This window comes from Euprymna scolopes, chromosome 32, assembly GCF_053919585.1.
Source record: "Euprymna scolopes isolate OS-2025 chromosome 32, ASM5391958v1, whole genome shotgun sequence".
Taxonomy (NCBI): Eukaryota; Metazoa; Mollusca; class Cephalopoda; order Sepiida; family Sepiolidae; genus Euprymna; species Euprymna scolopes.
Genome location: NC_136513.1, coordinates 49427405 through 49446422, shown reverse-complemented (window position 1 = coordinate 49446422; position 19018 = coordinate 49427405). Strand labels below are relative to the sequence as shown.

The 19018-nt window shown below is 36.1% G+C and overlaps 1 protein-coding gene across 1 annotated transcript in view; it reads left to right on the top strand.

The window, feature by feature from the left end:
* The first annotated feature begins 7412 nt into the window (after positions 1 to 7412).
* LOC145256330 (uncharacterized) overlaps positions 7413 to 19018 on the top strand; it is a 28002-nt gene continuing 16396 nt past the window's right edge. Inside the window, exons 1-3 of the mRNA XM_080115106.1 lie at positions 7413 to 7717; positions 11622 to 11692; positions 12420 to 12516. Coding sequence (XP_079971232.1) covers positions 7621 to 7717; positions 11622 to 11692; positions 12420 to 12516 — 265 coding nt within the window. The 5' untranslated portion in view covers positions 7413 to 7620. The remainder of the gene's footprint in view (positions 7718 to 11621; positions 11693 to 12419; positions 12517 to 19018) is intronic.

Here is a 19018-nt window from a genome sequence, read left to right as displayed (position 1 = left end):
ATAAATACTCATAAGGGCATTTTTAAGCTAAAGAGGCTTCCTTTTGGATTAAAGGTTGCTCCTGCTATTTTCCAGCAAATTATGGACACGATGCTGGCAGGGTTGGAATTTTCAATGGCCTACCTTGACGATATCCTAATTAAAAGTGAAAATTTGCAAGATCATAAGAAGCATGTAAAAGAAGTATTCAAAAGAATACAGGAATTTGGTTTTAAATTGAGCCCAGAAAAATGCGATTTTTTTATGAAAAAAATTAAATATCTAGGTCAAATAATCGACAAAGAGGGTCGAAGACCGGATCCACAAAGGACTGAAGCAATTGAAAAGATGCCTGCTCCAGATTCAGTGACAAAATTAAAATCGTTTTTGGGATTAGTTCAATACTATGCAATTTACATCCCTAACATACATAATTTAAGAGCTCCTCTTAACGAGTTACTGAAAAAGGGTGTTAAATGGAACTGGAATAAGGAATGTGAATCTGCTTTCCAAAATATCAAAAGATGTCTACTGTCAGACTTAGCATTGGCACATTTCAATCCAGAAAAGGAACTAATACTAGCAACGGACGCCAGTGATTACGGTGTTGGCGCTGTATTACTTCACAAGTATGAGGATGGTAGGACAAAAGCTATCGCCCATGCTTCAAGAACGTTGGTTGCAGCGGAGAAAAATTACAGCCAAATTGAAAAAGAGGCGCTGTCGATAATATTTGGAATTACAAAGTACAATCGATTTCTCCATGGACGATCTTTTATTTTGCAAACCGACCATAAACCCCTACTTACCATATTTGGATCAAAGAAAGGCATTCCCACACATACTGCGAATCGATTACAGCGATGGGCTGTAACCCTCTTAAACTATCAGTTTAAGATGGAACATGTATCCTCAAAAAAGTTAGGACACGCAGATGCATTATCACGGTTGATCCCTAAAAGAAGCGAAAGTTTCGAAGAAACGGTAATTGCTGCGCTTAAAGACGAAAGTGAATGTACAAGTTCAATGTGTAATATGATACGTGAACTTCCGGTAACTTTCGAAAAAATAAAAAAAGAGGCAGTAAATGACATTTTCATTAAGAAAATGAAAAATCAATTGGGATGGATAAAAAAAAATAAAAAGGTAGATCAAACAACGCCTTTTTCCATCTGTGAAGATGTGCTCATGTATGGTGAGAGGATCGTAATTCCACTAACGTTACAGAGGAAAATTCTGAAGGAATTTCATACAGGTCATCCGGGCATTTCGAGAATGAAATCCCTTATGAGAGGATATGTGTACTGGCCTGGTATGGACAAGGAAGTTGAAAAATGTGTCAAGACATGCAGAGGATGTCAATTAGCAGCTCGAGATCCTCCAGTAAAAACGACGCCATGGCCAAAGACGGACCTACCCTGGTCACGTCTGCATATTGATTATGCGGGACCTATAAATGGTTATTTTTACTTGATTATTGTAGATTCTTTTTCAAAATGGCCAGAAATATTTAAGTTTAGACATCCAACAGCAAAAAACACTGTGAGTGCGCTTAATGAAATTTTTAGCCGTTTTGGAGTGCCAAAAACCTTAGTGAGCGATAATGGAACAGCATTTACTGCTCATGAATTCAAAGAATTCTGTGACTCACTAAATATTCTACATATGACAACACCTGTGTACCATCCACGATCGAATGGGTTGGCCGAAAAATTTGTAGATACGTTTAAAAGGGTACTTAAGAAAAATCTTACTACGGACACAGACGAACAATGTATTCAAACATTTTTAGCAATTTACAGGGTGACACCAAATCCTAATAATAATGTCAATTCTTCCCCGGCTGAGCTAATGTTTGCAAGAAAGATAAGATCTGTCTTCGATAGGCTGCTACCAGAGAAAAAGAAAGTTTTAAAAAAAGAAAACCTTAATACCAAGTGCTTCTCCCCAGGTGAAAATGTATATTTCAAAAATTTTCAAAATGGACGAAATCAGTGGGTTGAAGGTATTATCAAAAAAAGGATTGGGAGCATGGTCTATACCATCCAAGGATTAAGTTTTGTCTGCAAAAGACACAGAAATCAAATACGTCCCAGACTGTCTCCAAATGTGGAAGAGACACCAATGGAAACATTGTGCGATATTTTTGATATACCAAAACCAGCGTGTGTACCGCAAACAATGAATATTTCGCCTGAACCGACCATACGGGCTGGACAGAAACCTTTACCCCGGGTAACGCTGACCAGAAGGAAAAGCGCAAGAAAGAGAAAAGTTACCAGGAGATTAAGCCCTGACCCTAAAAGGAAGAGGTATTTAAGCTAAAATCAGGAAGATTTCAGCTTCAGGGGGAGGTGTTGTGAAGGAACATAACTGGCTATACACCGGTTACAAACTGTATATATATATTGGACTGTTTGGCAGACAGCGGCAGACAGCGGCAGACAAGCAGTCGCAGTAAGACGGATAGTCTTACGTGTTGATTATCAGACTTTCTTCCCCATACTTGTTACGATGTACTTCTATTTACTTTAGGCGAGCAGCCTTACGTTTCTGTATTATAAATAAACCCCATTACACATACCACTCGGTGTAACTCACGTTTGTCTTTATTTCCTAAGTATTTAGGAATATAACACTCAGCATACACCTCAAAACACCCGTGCAACAGCGGGCTGAAATGCTAGTATATCTATAAAAATGAAAGTGTATGTGTGTGTATTTGTGTACATTTCCCTACGCAATAACTCTGTCAATTTTCTGTCTACAGACTCAAAATCTGATATACAGGGTACTGAGATTGGGGAAAATCGATGTGATCAGTTTTCGGCCAGATATTTTGCGATTAAGGGGTCAAAGTTCAACGATTTGATCTTTGAGAACTCTACCAAACTCCTCCGCCAATTTTGGGTCTAAACACTTGAAATTTTAGATATAGGTTCCTTGGATATGGATCAAACTTAATAACTTGATTTGAGACCAAAACAATAAATGTTAAGGGGTCATAATAGGGGGTCAAAGACCGCTTTTCTTTTTTCTTTTTTTTTTGCTCAACATACACCTCCAAACACTCGGGCAACGCCGGACAGAAATGCTAGTATATATATATATATATATATATATTAGTGAAAATGTGTGTATGTGTGTATGTGTGTGTGTGCATTTCCCTACCAAATTACTCCGTCAATTTTCTGTCTATATGCTCGAGATTTGACATAAACGGTATTTACATTTGGGAAAATCTTTTTAATTGATTTTCGACCTGAAAATTTGGCTGTCAAGGAGTCAAAGTTCAAGGATTTGACCTTTGAAAACTATACCAAACTCCTCCGCCAATTTTGGGTCTAAACACTTAAAATTTTAGATGTAGGTTCCTTGGATATTGAATCAAACTTTTTAATTTGATTTGAGCCCAAAACAATAAATATTAAGGGTTCAAAATGAAGTTCAAAGTTAAAAACAAAAATTCACCGCCGCAGTCTATACCAAATTACCCAGCCAATTTTTGGTCTAAACATTTAAAATTTTACATAAAGTGTATTCAGACATAGGGCAAGCTTTTTAATCGGTTTTTGACCGAAAATTCGGCTGCCAGTGGGTCAAAGTTCAAAAGATTTGATCTTTGCAATCTCTAGCAAACTATTCAACAGATTTTTGGTGTAGACATTGGAAATTTTACATAAAGGGTTTTCAGACATGCAACAAGTTTTTTCATTAGTTTTTGGGCGAAAATTTGGCTGCCAAAAATTCAGAGTTGAAAGAGTTGAACTTCGCAGATTCTAACAAACTCTTCCACCAATTTTGTGTCTAAATATTTTAAATTTTAGATTTAGGTTACCTGGACATGAGTCAAACTTATATATATCTGTGTGTCTGTCTGTGTGTGTACATTTCCCTACCAAACTACTCTGTCAATTTTCAGTCAACAGATTCAATTTTCCTTTGTTTTTTTTGTTGTGATTTTTTTGTTTTTTTTTTTGTTTTTTGTTTTTTTGCTCAACCAACACCCTTACACACACCTTCATTTTCTTTTCTGCCTTCGCGTAACGGGTTCGAGCCTGTCTGCCTGCTCCAACTTTTTTTTTCTTTTTTGCTCAACACACACCTCCAAACACCCGAGCAACGCCGGGCACCAAGGCTAGTAAATGATAAATCACATAAATTTAAATTTATATCGGAGGGCTCTTTTAAGAATAGACACTGTTTCCTTTATGGTTTCTATCTGTAATTCCTTACGACTTGTTCTCCCAGGTATTGCATCTAAGTATTTCTGAAAGTTCTTTTTTATTAGGCCAGTTGCTCTCGTCACAATCGGTATAATGTTTATTTCTTTCAGAGATCATGTCGTTTTTAGATCATTTTTTAGGTCCTGATATTTTGTTATTTTTTCACGTTCAGCTTTATTAAGGCCAAAATCATTTGAAAGTTTGACATCAATAATGAGCGCAGTTCTTTCGAGCTTGTTCCATATTACAATATCTTGTTTGATGGCCTTGTCTTTTATGTATCTGCACACCTGTATCTCTTTGTCATAGAACACGGTCACTTTTCCGTCTGATGTTATCGGTGGTGGTTCATGTTCCCAGGTGTAGAGTTGCATCCCTTTGCAGATCTTCCAATGGAAGTATCTGCACACTTTGTTGTGGCGGGCAGTGTGATGCCATCAGCTAGAAGGATCTTGCATCCAGACATTATGTGGTTTGGGCTTTCAACAGCCAAGTGACAGAATCTGCATTGGTCAGTTTTTTGTAAACCAGCCATTTTCAATTTTTTTTCCTTTTTTTTTTTTTTTTGGTTTTATTTTACTTCAGTCGAAGTTCTATTTTATTTATATGGTTTTATATGGTTTTATTTATATGGTTTTATTTTACTTCAGTCGAAGTTCTATTTTATTTTTGTATGGTTTTATATGGTTTTATTTTACTTCAGTCGAAGTTCTATTTTATTTATATGGTTTTATTTATATGGTTTTATTTTACTTCAGTCGAAGTTCTATTTTATTTATATGGTTTTATTTATATGGTTTTATTTATATGGTTTTATTTTACTTCAGTCGAAGTTCTATTTTATTTATACGGTTTTATTTATATGGTTTTATTTTACTTCAGTCAAAGTTCTATTTTATTTATATGATTTTATATGGTTTTATTTATATGGTTTTATTTTACTTCAGTCAAAGTTCTATTTTATTTATATGGTTTTATATGGTTTTATTTTACTTCAGTCAAAGTTTTCAGAAATCAAAAGGCACGTGACCTGGGGCAAACAATTGAGCTCTTTATGAGATGCATAGATATTCGAATGTTCCATTTAAGTTCTTTATCTCTCAAACACTGAGTTAGTAAAGAAATTGAGAACATAATTTTCCTCTTCCCAATTAACCATTTTCATATCTTGTACTTTATCTTTCATTTTGGTCTCTTGTTTTCACTGGATTCTAGGACAAAAATTTATCTAGTCTTGTGGAGTATCCAGCTTCATGCTGTTACTGACGTAGCATCACTTGGAGAAGGTACCTGTAGGTTAACCATGGCAGCGAATACTATGTGATTTTGAATATTTGGTCGGGGTTACTTCTATGGAAAATATCCTTATGTCAGGTTGTTCTTACAAATCCCTGTACAGAGAGATCTTAGGCACTTAAGGATAGTGTTTAGTAGGCTTTCACGTTCTCTCCATAGGCTCTGTTTAGAGTCTCGCATATCATATTACGGTTGAGCGTTTCATATCTTCATTGTGTGAAAACGAATATATATATATATATATATATATATATATATATATATATATATTCTTCCAATTTGTTTTTACATAAGCAGTAATGTGTTGCTACACAGTCATGAACATGTTTCGGTCTTCTAGTACTTAGTAACTAGAGACCTCTTCAAACAACAACGCTTATTTACGAAAGTGGAATTCTAAAACTTTCGTAAATAAGCGTTGTTGCCTGAAGAGGTCTCTAATTACTAAAAACTAGAAGACCGAAACATGCTCATGACTGTGTAGCAACACATTACTGCTTATGTAAAGACAAATTGAAAGTGTAACTTGCTCTATTCCGGTATTGAGCACTCTTGTATTAAGCTCGTTATATTTCACTGGTTACCTTACCTTTGAAAAATAGCAACCTCAAATTATATGTGTATGCGTGTGTGTGTGTGTATGTGTGTGTGTATGTGTGTGTGTGTGTGTATACATGCATATATATATAAAATAAATTAATTAAATCAACTGTTTAGAGTTTCATGTGTCGTATAACCAATGAGCGTTTCATATCTTCGTTGTATGAAAACGAAAAAATAATTATATATATATGTGTGTGTGTGTGTGTGTGTGTGTGTGTGTGTGTGTGTGTGTGTGTGCGTATATATATATATATATATATATATATATATATAAAATAAATAAATAAATTAAATTAAATTAGAAATCAAGTAAATGATAAAATAAAATAAATTGTTTTGTTCAATACGAGGAACATTCCAAAAGTAATGCCTTATATTTTCATTCCGCCCGAATGGATCAGGGAGGATTGCAAAGGGCATCGTTATAGTGACTGAACTGATGCATCCATGACCTGGAACTTTCATCTCTCTGTTGCAGATATTGAAAGTGTGAGACTCTAAGCAAGCGAACCCTGCTATGGACGTGCGTCAGAAGCAGATGTGTGTCATTAAGTTCCTTACAAAAGTGCATTGTAAATGGTGGGGTCTATGTACAAAACTAAATTGTGGAGCATAAAAGGTCGCTCATTTTAATGGTATCACCCTCGTCTTTGTAGCTCTTCAACTTTTGGAGTAAAATAAAAAGAGGCTTTGCTTTTGGGACGATCCCCGTAGAAGTTTACCCTGAAATGTTATTAGGAAATCAAAACAGACATTGAAGTGCAAAGACGATTCAGAAGGAAATACGCAAAACGGCCACCAACGCGCCGGACCATGCTCGCATTTCAAGCATATGGAACCGTCCAGATGATTAGCAAGGAACGCTCTGGACCATCACATCAGCCCTGGAAAAGAAGAGCAGACGGAGGAAACAACTGATACATTGAAATTGGAAATTGAAAGACAATATCACAATATTTCTAACGACCTGTTTCGTGAGCTGCGCATTATCAGCATTGTCTGGACAATAATGGTCATCAATTTGAAAATTTGTGAACATGATTCTGTAATCATATTTCTCTTTTTTATTCGAAACTATTCTATTTCACTTTATGTTCATAAATAACATTACATGGTCATCCGAAGGGTGAGTACATTTTTGAGACACCTTGTATTGCTAAAACGTTTCACTTAAAAGCCATAGAACAAAAAATATTATCCAGACGTCAAGTAATTCATGAATAAATAAAAACTCGTTGATATTTAGAATTCGTTCACGTCCAATTGATTTAATTAATTATCGATTCTTTTTTCCCACCGTCTCAGTTTAAGAGTAGAGTTGGGTTTTGCTTTTATGCTCAACCCACAAAAAATGCTGAGTATATATATGGAACAATTCCGGATAATTTACAAAGTAGAAAAGGGACATATTTATCTGTAATTCAGTGTTTCTGCTTCCAGGAAATATCTATTATTTTCCCGTTCTCCAGATTAACAGACGGCTTGTCTATTGAAAGGGAGAACATATATCGACGACATGTTTGGTAAATTCTTTTGGCCATTATTATTAGCATTTTATAATCAGGAGTGTGAAGACAGGCACATTCAGGATTCCTTTTGCAGGAACGACTATAGTAAGTAAAAATCATCCTTACTTATTTAGTGTAAGAATCGTGCTCTCGTCGGAATCATCCACGCGATTTAATGGAAAACATTGGAAGGTATCGAACCGCCGAGCGCCTTTACCATAATACACTCACAAAGAAAATAGTTGTTTGCTATCATTGTCATATATATATATATATATATATATATATATATATATATATATATATATATATATATATATATATATATATATATATATATATATATATATACATCATAAACGCTCTGATCCCCATCTGGCATCAATTGAAATGGGTGGCTCTTGTCTAGGGGAAGCTCCATGTTTTGATAAGCTTTTGGACTTGACCTTTACTCCTGACCTGAAATGGAACGCGTACATCAAGTCAGCTGGAAAAATGGTAGGATCCTTCTACCACTCCAGAAGATATCTCACCCCTAATGCAATTCTCTATCTGTATAAAAGCCAAGTACGTCTAAGGATGGAGTACTGCTGCCACATCTGGGCAGGAGCTGCTAAAAACAGCCTATCCTGCCTTAACCCAGTACAAAATAGGCTTCATGGCATAGTGGGTGATGCCCTTTTCTCTTCCCTGCAACCTCTCTCCCACAGAAGAGATGTTGCGAGCCTGTCTTCGTTTTATCGTTACTTCCATGGCAGGTGTTCGTCTGAACTCCAATCTCTGGTCCACTCCCCCCCTCGCCAATCTTTCACGATAAACACCCGCCTAGCTGAAACCACTGTCAAAAATTTTCCCAAATCTGTTAGAAGCGTTGAGTGAAATTTGAAGAATAAAACGTGTATAAATACATTTGAAGTTAACGAATATAAACAAAACAAAAAAAAACTACCCAGATTTTCAAAATGCGCGACCACGCGTCACCTATCCGGCTTCATAAAAACCCCGCAGTTAACAAAATCACGTGGACTCTTCATCGAACTATCTTCCACTACATTATGTCTAGGAAGAAGAGGAAAAAAAAAAGATTGACAAAGGAGTCTTACTCCGAAATATATTTCTTTAAAAAATAAACACCCGTTTATTTTATAAAAAAATTTCGCGTTGCAGTTTTGGCTTCAAATGTATTTATACATGTTTTATTCTTCATATATATATATATATATATATATATATATATATATATATATATATATATATATATATATATATATATATATATATATATCAAATTCATGATAAACACCCGCCTAGCTGAAATCACTGTCAAAAGATTTCCCCACTCCTTATCTGTGCCAAAATCAAAACGTAGATTCCATGAACAAAGCTTCTTTCTTAGAAGTGTACGCCTGTGGAACTCTGTTCCAGTTGCCTGTTTCCCACCTGACTATAACCTGGATGTCTTCAAGTCCAATGTAAACAAATTGCTGATGAACCGCCTCCTTAAGTAAGACACTTTATCAAATCTCCAACAATAACGTACTGTACACACAATAACCCTTATCACCGAGTGGCTTCCGGGCCTTGGTAAGTGGTGACTACCTGGTAAAAAAAAAATTTAATTTAGTCATTCAATAAATTTAAAAATTTATGACGTGAAATGTTTCAAATCAAAAGATTTTTATTATTCTATGTAAGACAAAGAGTACATTTGAAATGTTAGTAGGAGTTATAATATTTCAAATGTCTTTCATAGAATAATAAGATAATAATAAAAATCTTTTGATTTGAAATTTAAACATTTCACGTCATAAATTTTTACATTTATTGAATGAATAAATTTGATTTATTTGCTCTATCTTGTATATCGAGCACTTTTTATTGAGGTAGAATATTACTTATAAAATATTACTGCCAATAATATTTTGTAAAACTTATAATCATACGTTTCCATACCAGTCGATTGTTAGATAATTATATATATATATATATATGTATATATATATATATATATATATATATATATATATATATATATATAAATTATTTGTTTTACTATAATAATTAAATACTTACAGACACTAGTGTTTCATCCTTTCGGGAATCTTCAGTGCAGGGTGTCACGATTAATACCAGTCGAACGATTCGAACCCCACAACACGAGACATCTCTGGCTCGATTAGCGAAGACCTAATCAATCCGGCTATCATTAACCGCGTGAAATAACGTTGAATTTAAACATCTTAATTTTAAATGTTCATTTACGTCAGTCAGACAGGGATCTAATCGTTATACGATGATCTATGCATAAGAGCTAAATTGACCGACTTTAATTCAACTGAAAGTGCTCAACAATAAGAAACGAATTTCTTAAAGGGGCTGTCATAATTATTTTTTTTTACCATAATAATTAAATACCTACATACACTATATATATATATATATATATATATATATATATATATACAGACAGACACGTTCACTTTGATATATATATATATATATATATATATATATATATATATATATATATATATATATATATCAAATTGAACGGGTCTGTCTGTATATATATATATATATATATATATATATATATATATATTAATTTTATTTATACAAACATTAATGGCTACATATGTGCATACATGTTTCTGTAATCACCCACGTTGGGGGATTACGTCTTCAGGCCAAGAATATATATATATATATATATATATATATATATATATATATATATATATATATATATAAGTGAACATGTCTGTCTGTGTGTGTACATTTCCCTACGCAATAACGCTGTCAATTTTCAGTCTACAGACACGAAATTTGATATACAGGGTACTGATATTTGGGAAAATCTTTGTGATCGGTTTTCGGCCAAAAAATTTGGCTGTTAAGGGGTCAAAGTTAAACGATTTAACCTTTGAGAACTCTACCAAACTCCTCCGCCAATTTTGGGTCTAAACACTTGAAATTTTAGATATAGTTTCCTTGGATATGGATCTAACTTAATTTGAGTCCAAAACAATAAATGTTAAGGTGGTCATAATAGAGGTCAAAGGAAAGAAAATGACATCTGCGGCCTCTACCAAATTGCTCAGACAATTTCTGGTCTTAACATTTGAAATTTTACATAAAGTGTATTCAGAGATAGGGCAAGCTTTTTAACCGGTTTGAGTCGAATATTTCAATTACCAATATATTAATAGCAGTTCAGCCCGGCTGATATATGTACGTATGTATGTATGTTTGCATGTCTGCCTAAAACTTTCTACAGAGGTGAGGAATTTTCACAAGATCAGTATCGTTTTGAAGCTCAACCCTTCAGACGACATATTCCGAAAAATTGGCTAAAAACATTAATTTCTTCACCTTCAACTGGACACTTTTCTACAGAGAGGGGTCGCTTTTTTTATTGATATTTTCGAAAGTCATCCCCTCTTTTTTTTTGCTCAACACACATTTCCAAACACTTGGGCAACGCCGGGCACCCATGCCAGTATATATATATATATATATATATATATATATATATATATATATATATATATATATATATATATAACTACTTCATTTACTCACATAAAATTAATATACGAAAGTATAAATTTATGCATAAACTTTATGTATTTACTTCAAAAGTGCTCAATACGTATGTACAGCTAGTTAGTAAGTTATAAAATATATATGGCGATTAAGCCTGAAGAGTCCTAGAGTGGATGAAATGCGGAATATTCAGTGTAGCTTAATCGCCATATATATTTTATAACTTACTATATATATATATATATATACATATATATATATATATATATATATATATATATATATATACATATATATATATATATATATATATATATATATATATATATATATATACAAATTCACGGTTTTCCTTTCTTTATATGAAAGAAGTAGTGTGCTCATTATTTTTTGCAGAGTGATTTCACTAAAATTACAAAATCGACTCGCAAATAAAAGAATAAATAATTTACTTCTTTTTCAGTGTTTATTGGGAGAATAGTAAATACAACAAAAGAAGGTGCACTCTTTATGAAGGCTATAAATGTATATAAAGTAAGTATATTTTCCCCCACATAGTGTGACATTGGGAGGGGGTGCTATCAAAAAATTGGGTTGGTTATGCGTACTGTCGTATATTTGGGGTAACGTACTGAGAAAACAAGAAATCACCAGTTCTGATTTTTTTGGGGGGGGGGGGTAGATGAGGATTGAGCATTCATATTTTTGGATTCTTCGGACTACTGTTCTCATCTTGAGTTCTATTTTGACATCGTTTCGGTCGATGTAACTTCCGACCTTTTTCAGTTGTATCTTGTCGAACTCGGAAATCTTTCTATCAAACCTGAGAATCTTTCCGTCAAACTCGGGAATCCCACAGACATTTGAATGGAATCCTTTATTTAATCCACATGGGTTTCAAGCTCTCGTTCCGTCGGCCATGACTGGACAGAAATCCTAAATAATTCGTAGCTGTATTTTACATGTTACCTGCACTGTGGATGGAACCCTCAACCCCCTGGAAAGTGTAACTTACGAAGTACCTTTACACAGACTGAAACATTGTGAAAATAGCATTCAAGATGAGAACGGTAGTTCGATAAATCGAAACAATAACACTTGATCACTTTTGCTAATTTCGATGCGAGGTGGTGGTGGTGGTGGTGGGGGGGGGAGCTTTTTACATATTTTTAAATTGAAATTTGTTTCATTTAAAGATGGTTATTTAAAGTTTAAGTTTTACTGTTCTCTTTCTAGGAATAAAATATATTTTCTCTTTCAGTTAAAAGACCCGCCAAAGTCTTGGGCCGATGGAATTGCAGTGGCTCAGCCGCCAAACTTTGTAATGGGTCCGCCTGATGCCACATACTATGTTATTGGTAAATACAAATGCAAAATATATTTCTCAATTCAATTGACGTCATATCGAAACAAATTAAAACTAGCGGGACCCGTGGAAATTCCACAGTAGACTCATTCATATGCAATATGTTGATGTTGGCATTCTGTAGATGTTCAGTGTAAATGAAGACACCCTGATATTATTGTAGCTTTTTTGTTAAAATTGCAAAACGTATATATTTTATAAGTCAATTTTCTATCGATTTTTATATATTATAAAGTTGTGATTTCAAAAATAAAATATATTATATCCATATGACTTGGATGCATATGAAGAAAAAATATATGTATGCATATATGATATATATAACTTGAGTTCCTTCAACTATAATCGAAACCGAAAATATAAAAAATATATAACTTGAATGCTATCAGCTATAATTGAAACCGAAACCAAAACTTATGAAGAATTCTTAGTAAAATATTACAAGAAATAGAAGGTCATAACAATTAAATGACAGTCACTCAGAAGAAAAAAGATGTAAGCGTGGTATACAAAATAACACACACGCTATCGTATTAATGTGTAGATAATCCGAAAACAAATCACAAAACATTGCATAGTTCTATATTTTAGTATTTGGTTCCTGATCTACATTAATGATCTCCCAAATTACATCCTTACATCATTCGTAGACATTTATGCTGACGACACTACAATCTATAGTAGCACATCGAAGACCGTAAATGACCAAGTTCTCTCTGATTCTCTCTCCTCTGATCTTGACCACGTGGTACAATGGGGAAATACATATAAAACCAAGCTTTTATCTTTACATCATCAACGCTCTAATGCCTATCTAGCATCAATTGAAATGAACGGCTCTCGGGGAGGCTTCATGTTTTGACAAGCTTCTGAGCTTGACCTTTACTCCCAATCTGAAATAGAACACGTATATCAAATCCATCGCCAAGGTCACTAGAAAAATGGTCGGATCCTTCTACCGATCCAGTAGATATCTCACTCCTGTTGCAATTCTCTACCTATACAAAAGCAAGGTACGGCCAACGATGGAGTACTGTTGCCACGTCTGGGCAGGAGCTGCTAGAAATAGAGTTCAAAATAGACTTTGTAGCTTAGTGGAGGATGCCCTTTTCTCTTCTCTGAAACCTTCCTCCCACAGAAGAGACGTTGTGAGCCTGTCTCTGTTTTATCGTTATTTTCATGGAAAGTGCTCGTCTGAGCTTCAATCTATGGCCCCCCTTGCCAAACTTTCACGAAAAACACTTGTCTAGCCAAAACCACTATCAATAATTCCCCACACTCTTTATCTGTGCCTAAACCTAATGCAGATTCCATGAACAAATCTTCTTTCTTAGAACTGCATGCTTGTGGAACCTTCTTCTAATTGCCTGCTTTCCAGCTGACTTCAAGTCCGACGTAAATAAATTCTTAATGAACCGTCCTCCTAAGTAATCCTATTTGCAAAATTCACACTACTTATGTTTACTACGTTATAATCACATTGACTAATGTATACCCATTAACCCTTATCCTCAAGTGGCCTCCAGGCCGTGATAAGTGGTGATTCCTGTGTAGAAAAAAAAAATATATATATATAAAATATTTCATAATTCTATACATCAATCGTTTTCGATTTATTTACTTCTCAATTGTGTTAGGATGATTAATCGGAATCGAAATCGCGAAAAAGCCAGTTTTTAAGTTTGTCATGGCGGGATTGGAAACACCAAGCATCTCTTGCCCAGATGTGACATTGCCAAGGCTGCTGCAAAGAAGGTGAGCTCCCGCTACAGTGCTAGAAAATTACTCACATCAAGGAGAATCCTATATTTTTACGAAGCCACAATTCGTCCGTGTATTGGGTATTTTTGCCACATCTGGATGCATCTATTACGAGTCTTTCACTCTGAGACAGGGTTCAAGAAAAGGAGTCTCAAATCTAATAGGTCTCGCTCTATCAAACAAGCTCCAACCTCTGTCCCATCACTGCAATGTTTCATCAGACTATTAAAAAGTCTTGAATTTAATAGGCCCCTCACTATTGGCCAAGCTCCAGCCCCTGTCCCATCGCTGCAATGTTGCATCCCTGTACCTGTTATAAAAGTACTTTAATAAAAAGTGCGCTGATGAACTAATAGCACTTGTAGTACGTCTTCAACTTACATACCTCCGACTAACCCAACAAGCAGCAAAATCCAACCCCTTTACTGTTGAGGTTCCGAAATGCCGGATCGTCTTCTATTCTGATGGTTTCTTTCCTCAGACTGTCAGACTTTGGAATTCCCTCCCTGTTTTCTGCTTCCCTGACTGTACTAACATGCAGAAATTTAAATGTAATGTGAACAAATATCTTACTGCTCAACTCCCCACAGTCCCTTGCTAAACACAACCTATATATATATATATGCTTCAGGGTTGCACTTGCTAACACCACTGCATTTATATTTGCCCTCTATAGGCCCCACAACAGCGGAGTTACTATCTTTAAGAACATATCTGAGAAAATAGACCACATACTGTCTTCACGTCCCTCGGCTAACATCCACATCTGTGGTGACTTCAACGTCCATAACGTGGAATGGCTGACCCATTCAAATAAGACAGATGATGAGGGGAGGTTTTGTGATGATTTTGCCATTGCTTATGACCTCACTCAGATTGTTCGTGAACCCACCCATGTGCCCGATACACCCAATCAATATGCATGCCTCTTAGACCTTTTTCTCTCAACTTCCCCTGAGCTATGTTCATGTACCGTTCATTCTCCTCTAGGATCCTCCGACCACTCCGTCGTATCAGTTAAGATAAAAACGAAATGTAAGAAGCCATCAGACGTACCCCTCCACCGTACTGTATACCGATACTCTATGGCTGACTGGGATAGCTTCCGTACATTCATATCTGATTTACCTCTGCACTCCATGTTTAAAAAGGAAGTGTCCTCTATAGTATCAGATCTGACCGAATGGTTAATTGTAGGCATAGACCAATTCATACCATCTAAAAAATTCCAACAAAAACCTAACAGCCAGCCATGGTTCTCCCCAGAATGTGCTGCTGCTATCGCGCACAGAAATCACTTTTTCCATAGCTACCAACCTAATAGATGCACTGAGACTAAAGCTGCTTTTAGGTCTGCCAGCAACCACTGTAAAGGAGTAATAAAAAATGCAAGATAGCTATATGCCCAGTCTGTTAAATCCAAGGTAGCTGATCAGCGGCTTGGTTCCCACCAGTTTTGGCAAATAACAAATAGGATCTAGAACAGAAGTGTGCGTTCTATCCCAACCATTATCAATGGACCAGAGGTTATCTCGTCAGCATCAGACAAGGCCAAACTATTTGCAAAGAACTTTGCAGCTAATTCTACCCTATGCGACGAAGGCCATCAACTCCCCATATTTCCTCCTATAACACAGAACAAGCTAGGTAACATACAAATATCCGTGCATGAGGTCGCCAAGCTAATAAAAAACCTAGATTCCAGTAAAGCAACTGGCCCTGATGGCATCCCAATTATAGTGTTAAAAAAGCTTCAACCAGAACTTGCTCCCATACTTACGAAACTATTTAAGCGCTGCCTTAAGGAGAAGTGCTTTCCGACCCCCTGGAAGACCTAATCAGTTTGCCCTGTATTTAAGAATTCAGGTGATAAGTCATCTCCCTCTCAGTACAGACCAATAAGTCTTCTCTGTGTTATGAGTAAGTTGCTGGAATCAATATTAAATAGAGAAATAGTCAACCACCTCAGCAGGAATAACCTTCTTAGTGGCACACAATATAGTTTCCGCTCTGCAAGATCTACCGCAGATGTGCTGACGGTTATATCCCACAGGATTAGTGAATCTCTTGACAAAGGCTTCCTTTCTAGGGCAATTGCTCTTGACATATCAAAGGCCTTTGACAAAGTATGGCATAAGGGTCTACTTCACAAGATTTCCAGCTACGGTATAACTGGAAATGTTTTCTCAATCATTAAATCATTTCTCTCCGATAGGCTCATAAGAGTAGTGGTAGATGGACAAAAATCGGAGGCCTGCAATATAAATGCTGGAGTCCCTCAGGGGTCAATCCTGGGCCCAACTCTCTTCCTGATCTACATCAATGACCTCCCTAAACACATACTTAACTCATTCGTTGACATCTATGCTGATGACACGACCATCTACGGCAACACATCAAAGGCTGTAAATGACGAAGTTCTCTCGGATTCTCTCTCCTCTGATCTCGAGCGCGTGGTTCAGTGGGGGAAGATGTGGCTAGTTACCTTTAATGCATCTAAAACCAAACTCCTATCCTTACATCATCAACGCTCTGATCCCCAGCTGGCATCAATTGTGATGGATGGCTCTCGTCTGGGTGAGGCCCTGTGTTTTGACAAGCTTCTGGATTTGACCTTTACTCCTGATCTGAAATGGAACACGTACATCAAGTCTGTTGTCAAGGTCGCTGGAAAGATGGTGGGATCCTTCTACCGCTCCAGAAGATATCTCACTACTGATGCAATTCTCTATCTATATAAAAGCCAAGTACGGCCAAGGATGGAATACTGTTGCCATATCTGGGCAGGAGCTGCCAAAAACAGCCTATCATGCCTTGACAGAGTACAAAATAGACTTCGTGGTTTAATGGGGGATGCCCTTTTCTCTACCCTGCAACCCCTCTCCCACAGAAGAGACGTTGCGAGCCTATCCTTGTTTTATAGTTGTTTTCATGGCAGGTGCTCGTCTGAGCTCCAATCCCTGGTCCCCCCTCGCCAATCTTTCACGAAAAACACCCGTCTAGCTGAATCCACTGTGAAAAATTTCCCCCACTCTATATCTGTGCCTAAATCAAAACGCGGATTTCATGAACAAAGCTTCTTTCTTAGAACTGCACGCCTGTGGAACTCTGTTCCGTCTGCCTGCTTCCCTCCGGACTACAACTTGGATGTCTTCAAGTCTAATGTTAACAAATTCCTAATGAACCTCCCCCCCTAATTAAACACTTCATCAAATCTCCTCACTAACGTAATTTACTTGCAATAACCCTTATCCCTGAGTGGCTTCCGGGCCTTGATAAGTGGTGATCACTGTGTAAAAAAAAAAAAAAAAAACCTGAAATAGTTGCCTCTTACATCCCAAGTAGCAATATGCCTTGTTTGGGATGAAAATGAATAAAAAAAGAGTAAAATAAAAATTGCCTTAAAAAAAAATTGCTTTATTTACTACAGAATCACTGCTTATCCAGGCCCGGAAGCCACTCAAGGATAATGATTAATGATTGTCAGTTTAGACAACACTGTGATAATTGGTGAAGTTGAAAATTAGGTAGAAATTAATCATTTAAGAAGACGGCTAAGCAAGAACTTGTTTACACTGGACTTGAAAACGACCATGTTATACTCAACTACCGTGTTCCACAGATATAAAGCTCTGATTAAAAAAAGCTTTGCCTGTGGAGTTTTCGGTACTTATGTATTTTTGGTACTGCACTGAAATAATAACATTATTATTTGGAAAGCCATTCTTAACATGGGGAAAGGAAAGTGTTTAGTAACTATTCTGTGCTTCCACCTAAAAATGTAAGATATAAAAAAAGATATGGACTTGAATTTAACTTGTAAAAAAAAAAACTATTTAAAAATAGTGTGGTACCAAAATACATAAGCACCAAATTTTCTTTTAGTTTTAGACACGGATAGGGAATTTTGTTTACATTAGACTTGAGTGTTCATATTATTTGGATTTATCGGACTACTGTTCTCATCTTGAGTGTGATTTTGACAACGTCTTGGTCGATGTAACCTCCGACCTTCTTCAGATGTATCTTGTCAAACTCAGGAATGTTTCTGTCGAACTCGGGAATTTGGATGAATCCAAATAATACGAATAACCAATCCTCAGTTCAAAATTTCAGAAACGTCATTAGACTTTAGGATGACCATGTTGTAGACAGCTGGAAAGCAGGCCAGTGGAACAGAGTTCCACAGGCGGGCAGTTCTAGAAACAAAGCTTTGTTCATGGAATTTGCATTTATATTTATACAGAGAGAGAGAGTGGGGAAATTGTTGACAGTGGTTGTAGCTAGACAAGTGCTTTTTGTGAAAGTTTGGCAAGGGAGAGACCATAGATTAGAGCTCAGACGAGCACTTCCCATGAAAATAACGATAAAGCAGAGACAAGCTTGCAACATTTCTTCTGTGTGAAAGAGGTTACAGGGAGGAGAAAAGAGTGTCACCTACTAAGTTTCAAAGCCAGTTTTGTATTCTGTCAAGGCAGGATAGGGTGCTTCGAGCAGCTCCTGCCCAGATGTACTACATTTTATTTGACTCTTATACATGTAGAGGATTGCGTCATGAGTGGGATAGTAAAAAAAAAAAAATCTTCCTCTCTTTTTCTCTCTTACCTTCCCTCACTGTCCTGCTCTAACCAAGTCTGTCGACCTGTTCCACAAATCCCAATCCTCAACATGAAATACCTCCAGAAAAATAACACGTGTAAACATAGAACCCCATCCTCCAACGTAGAGCCCTA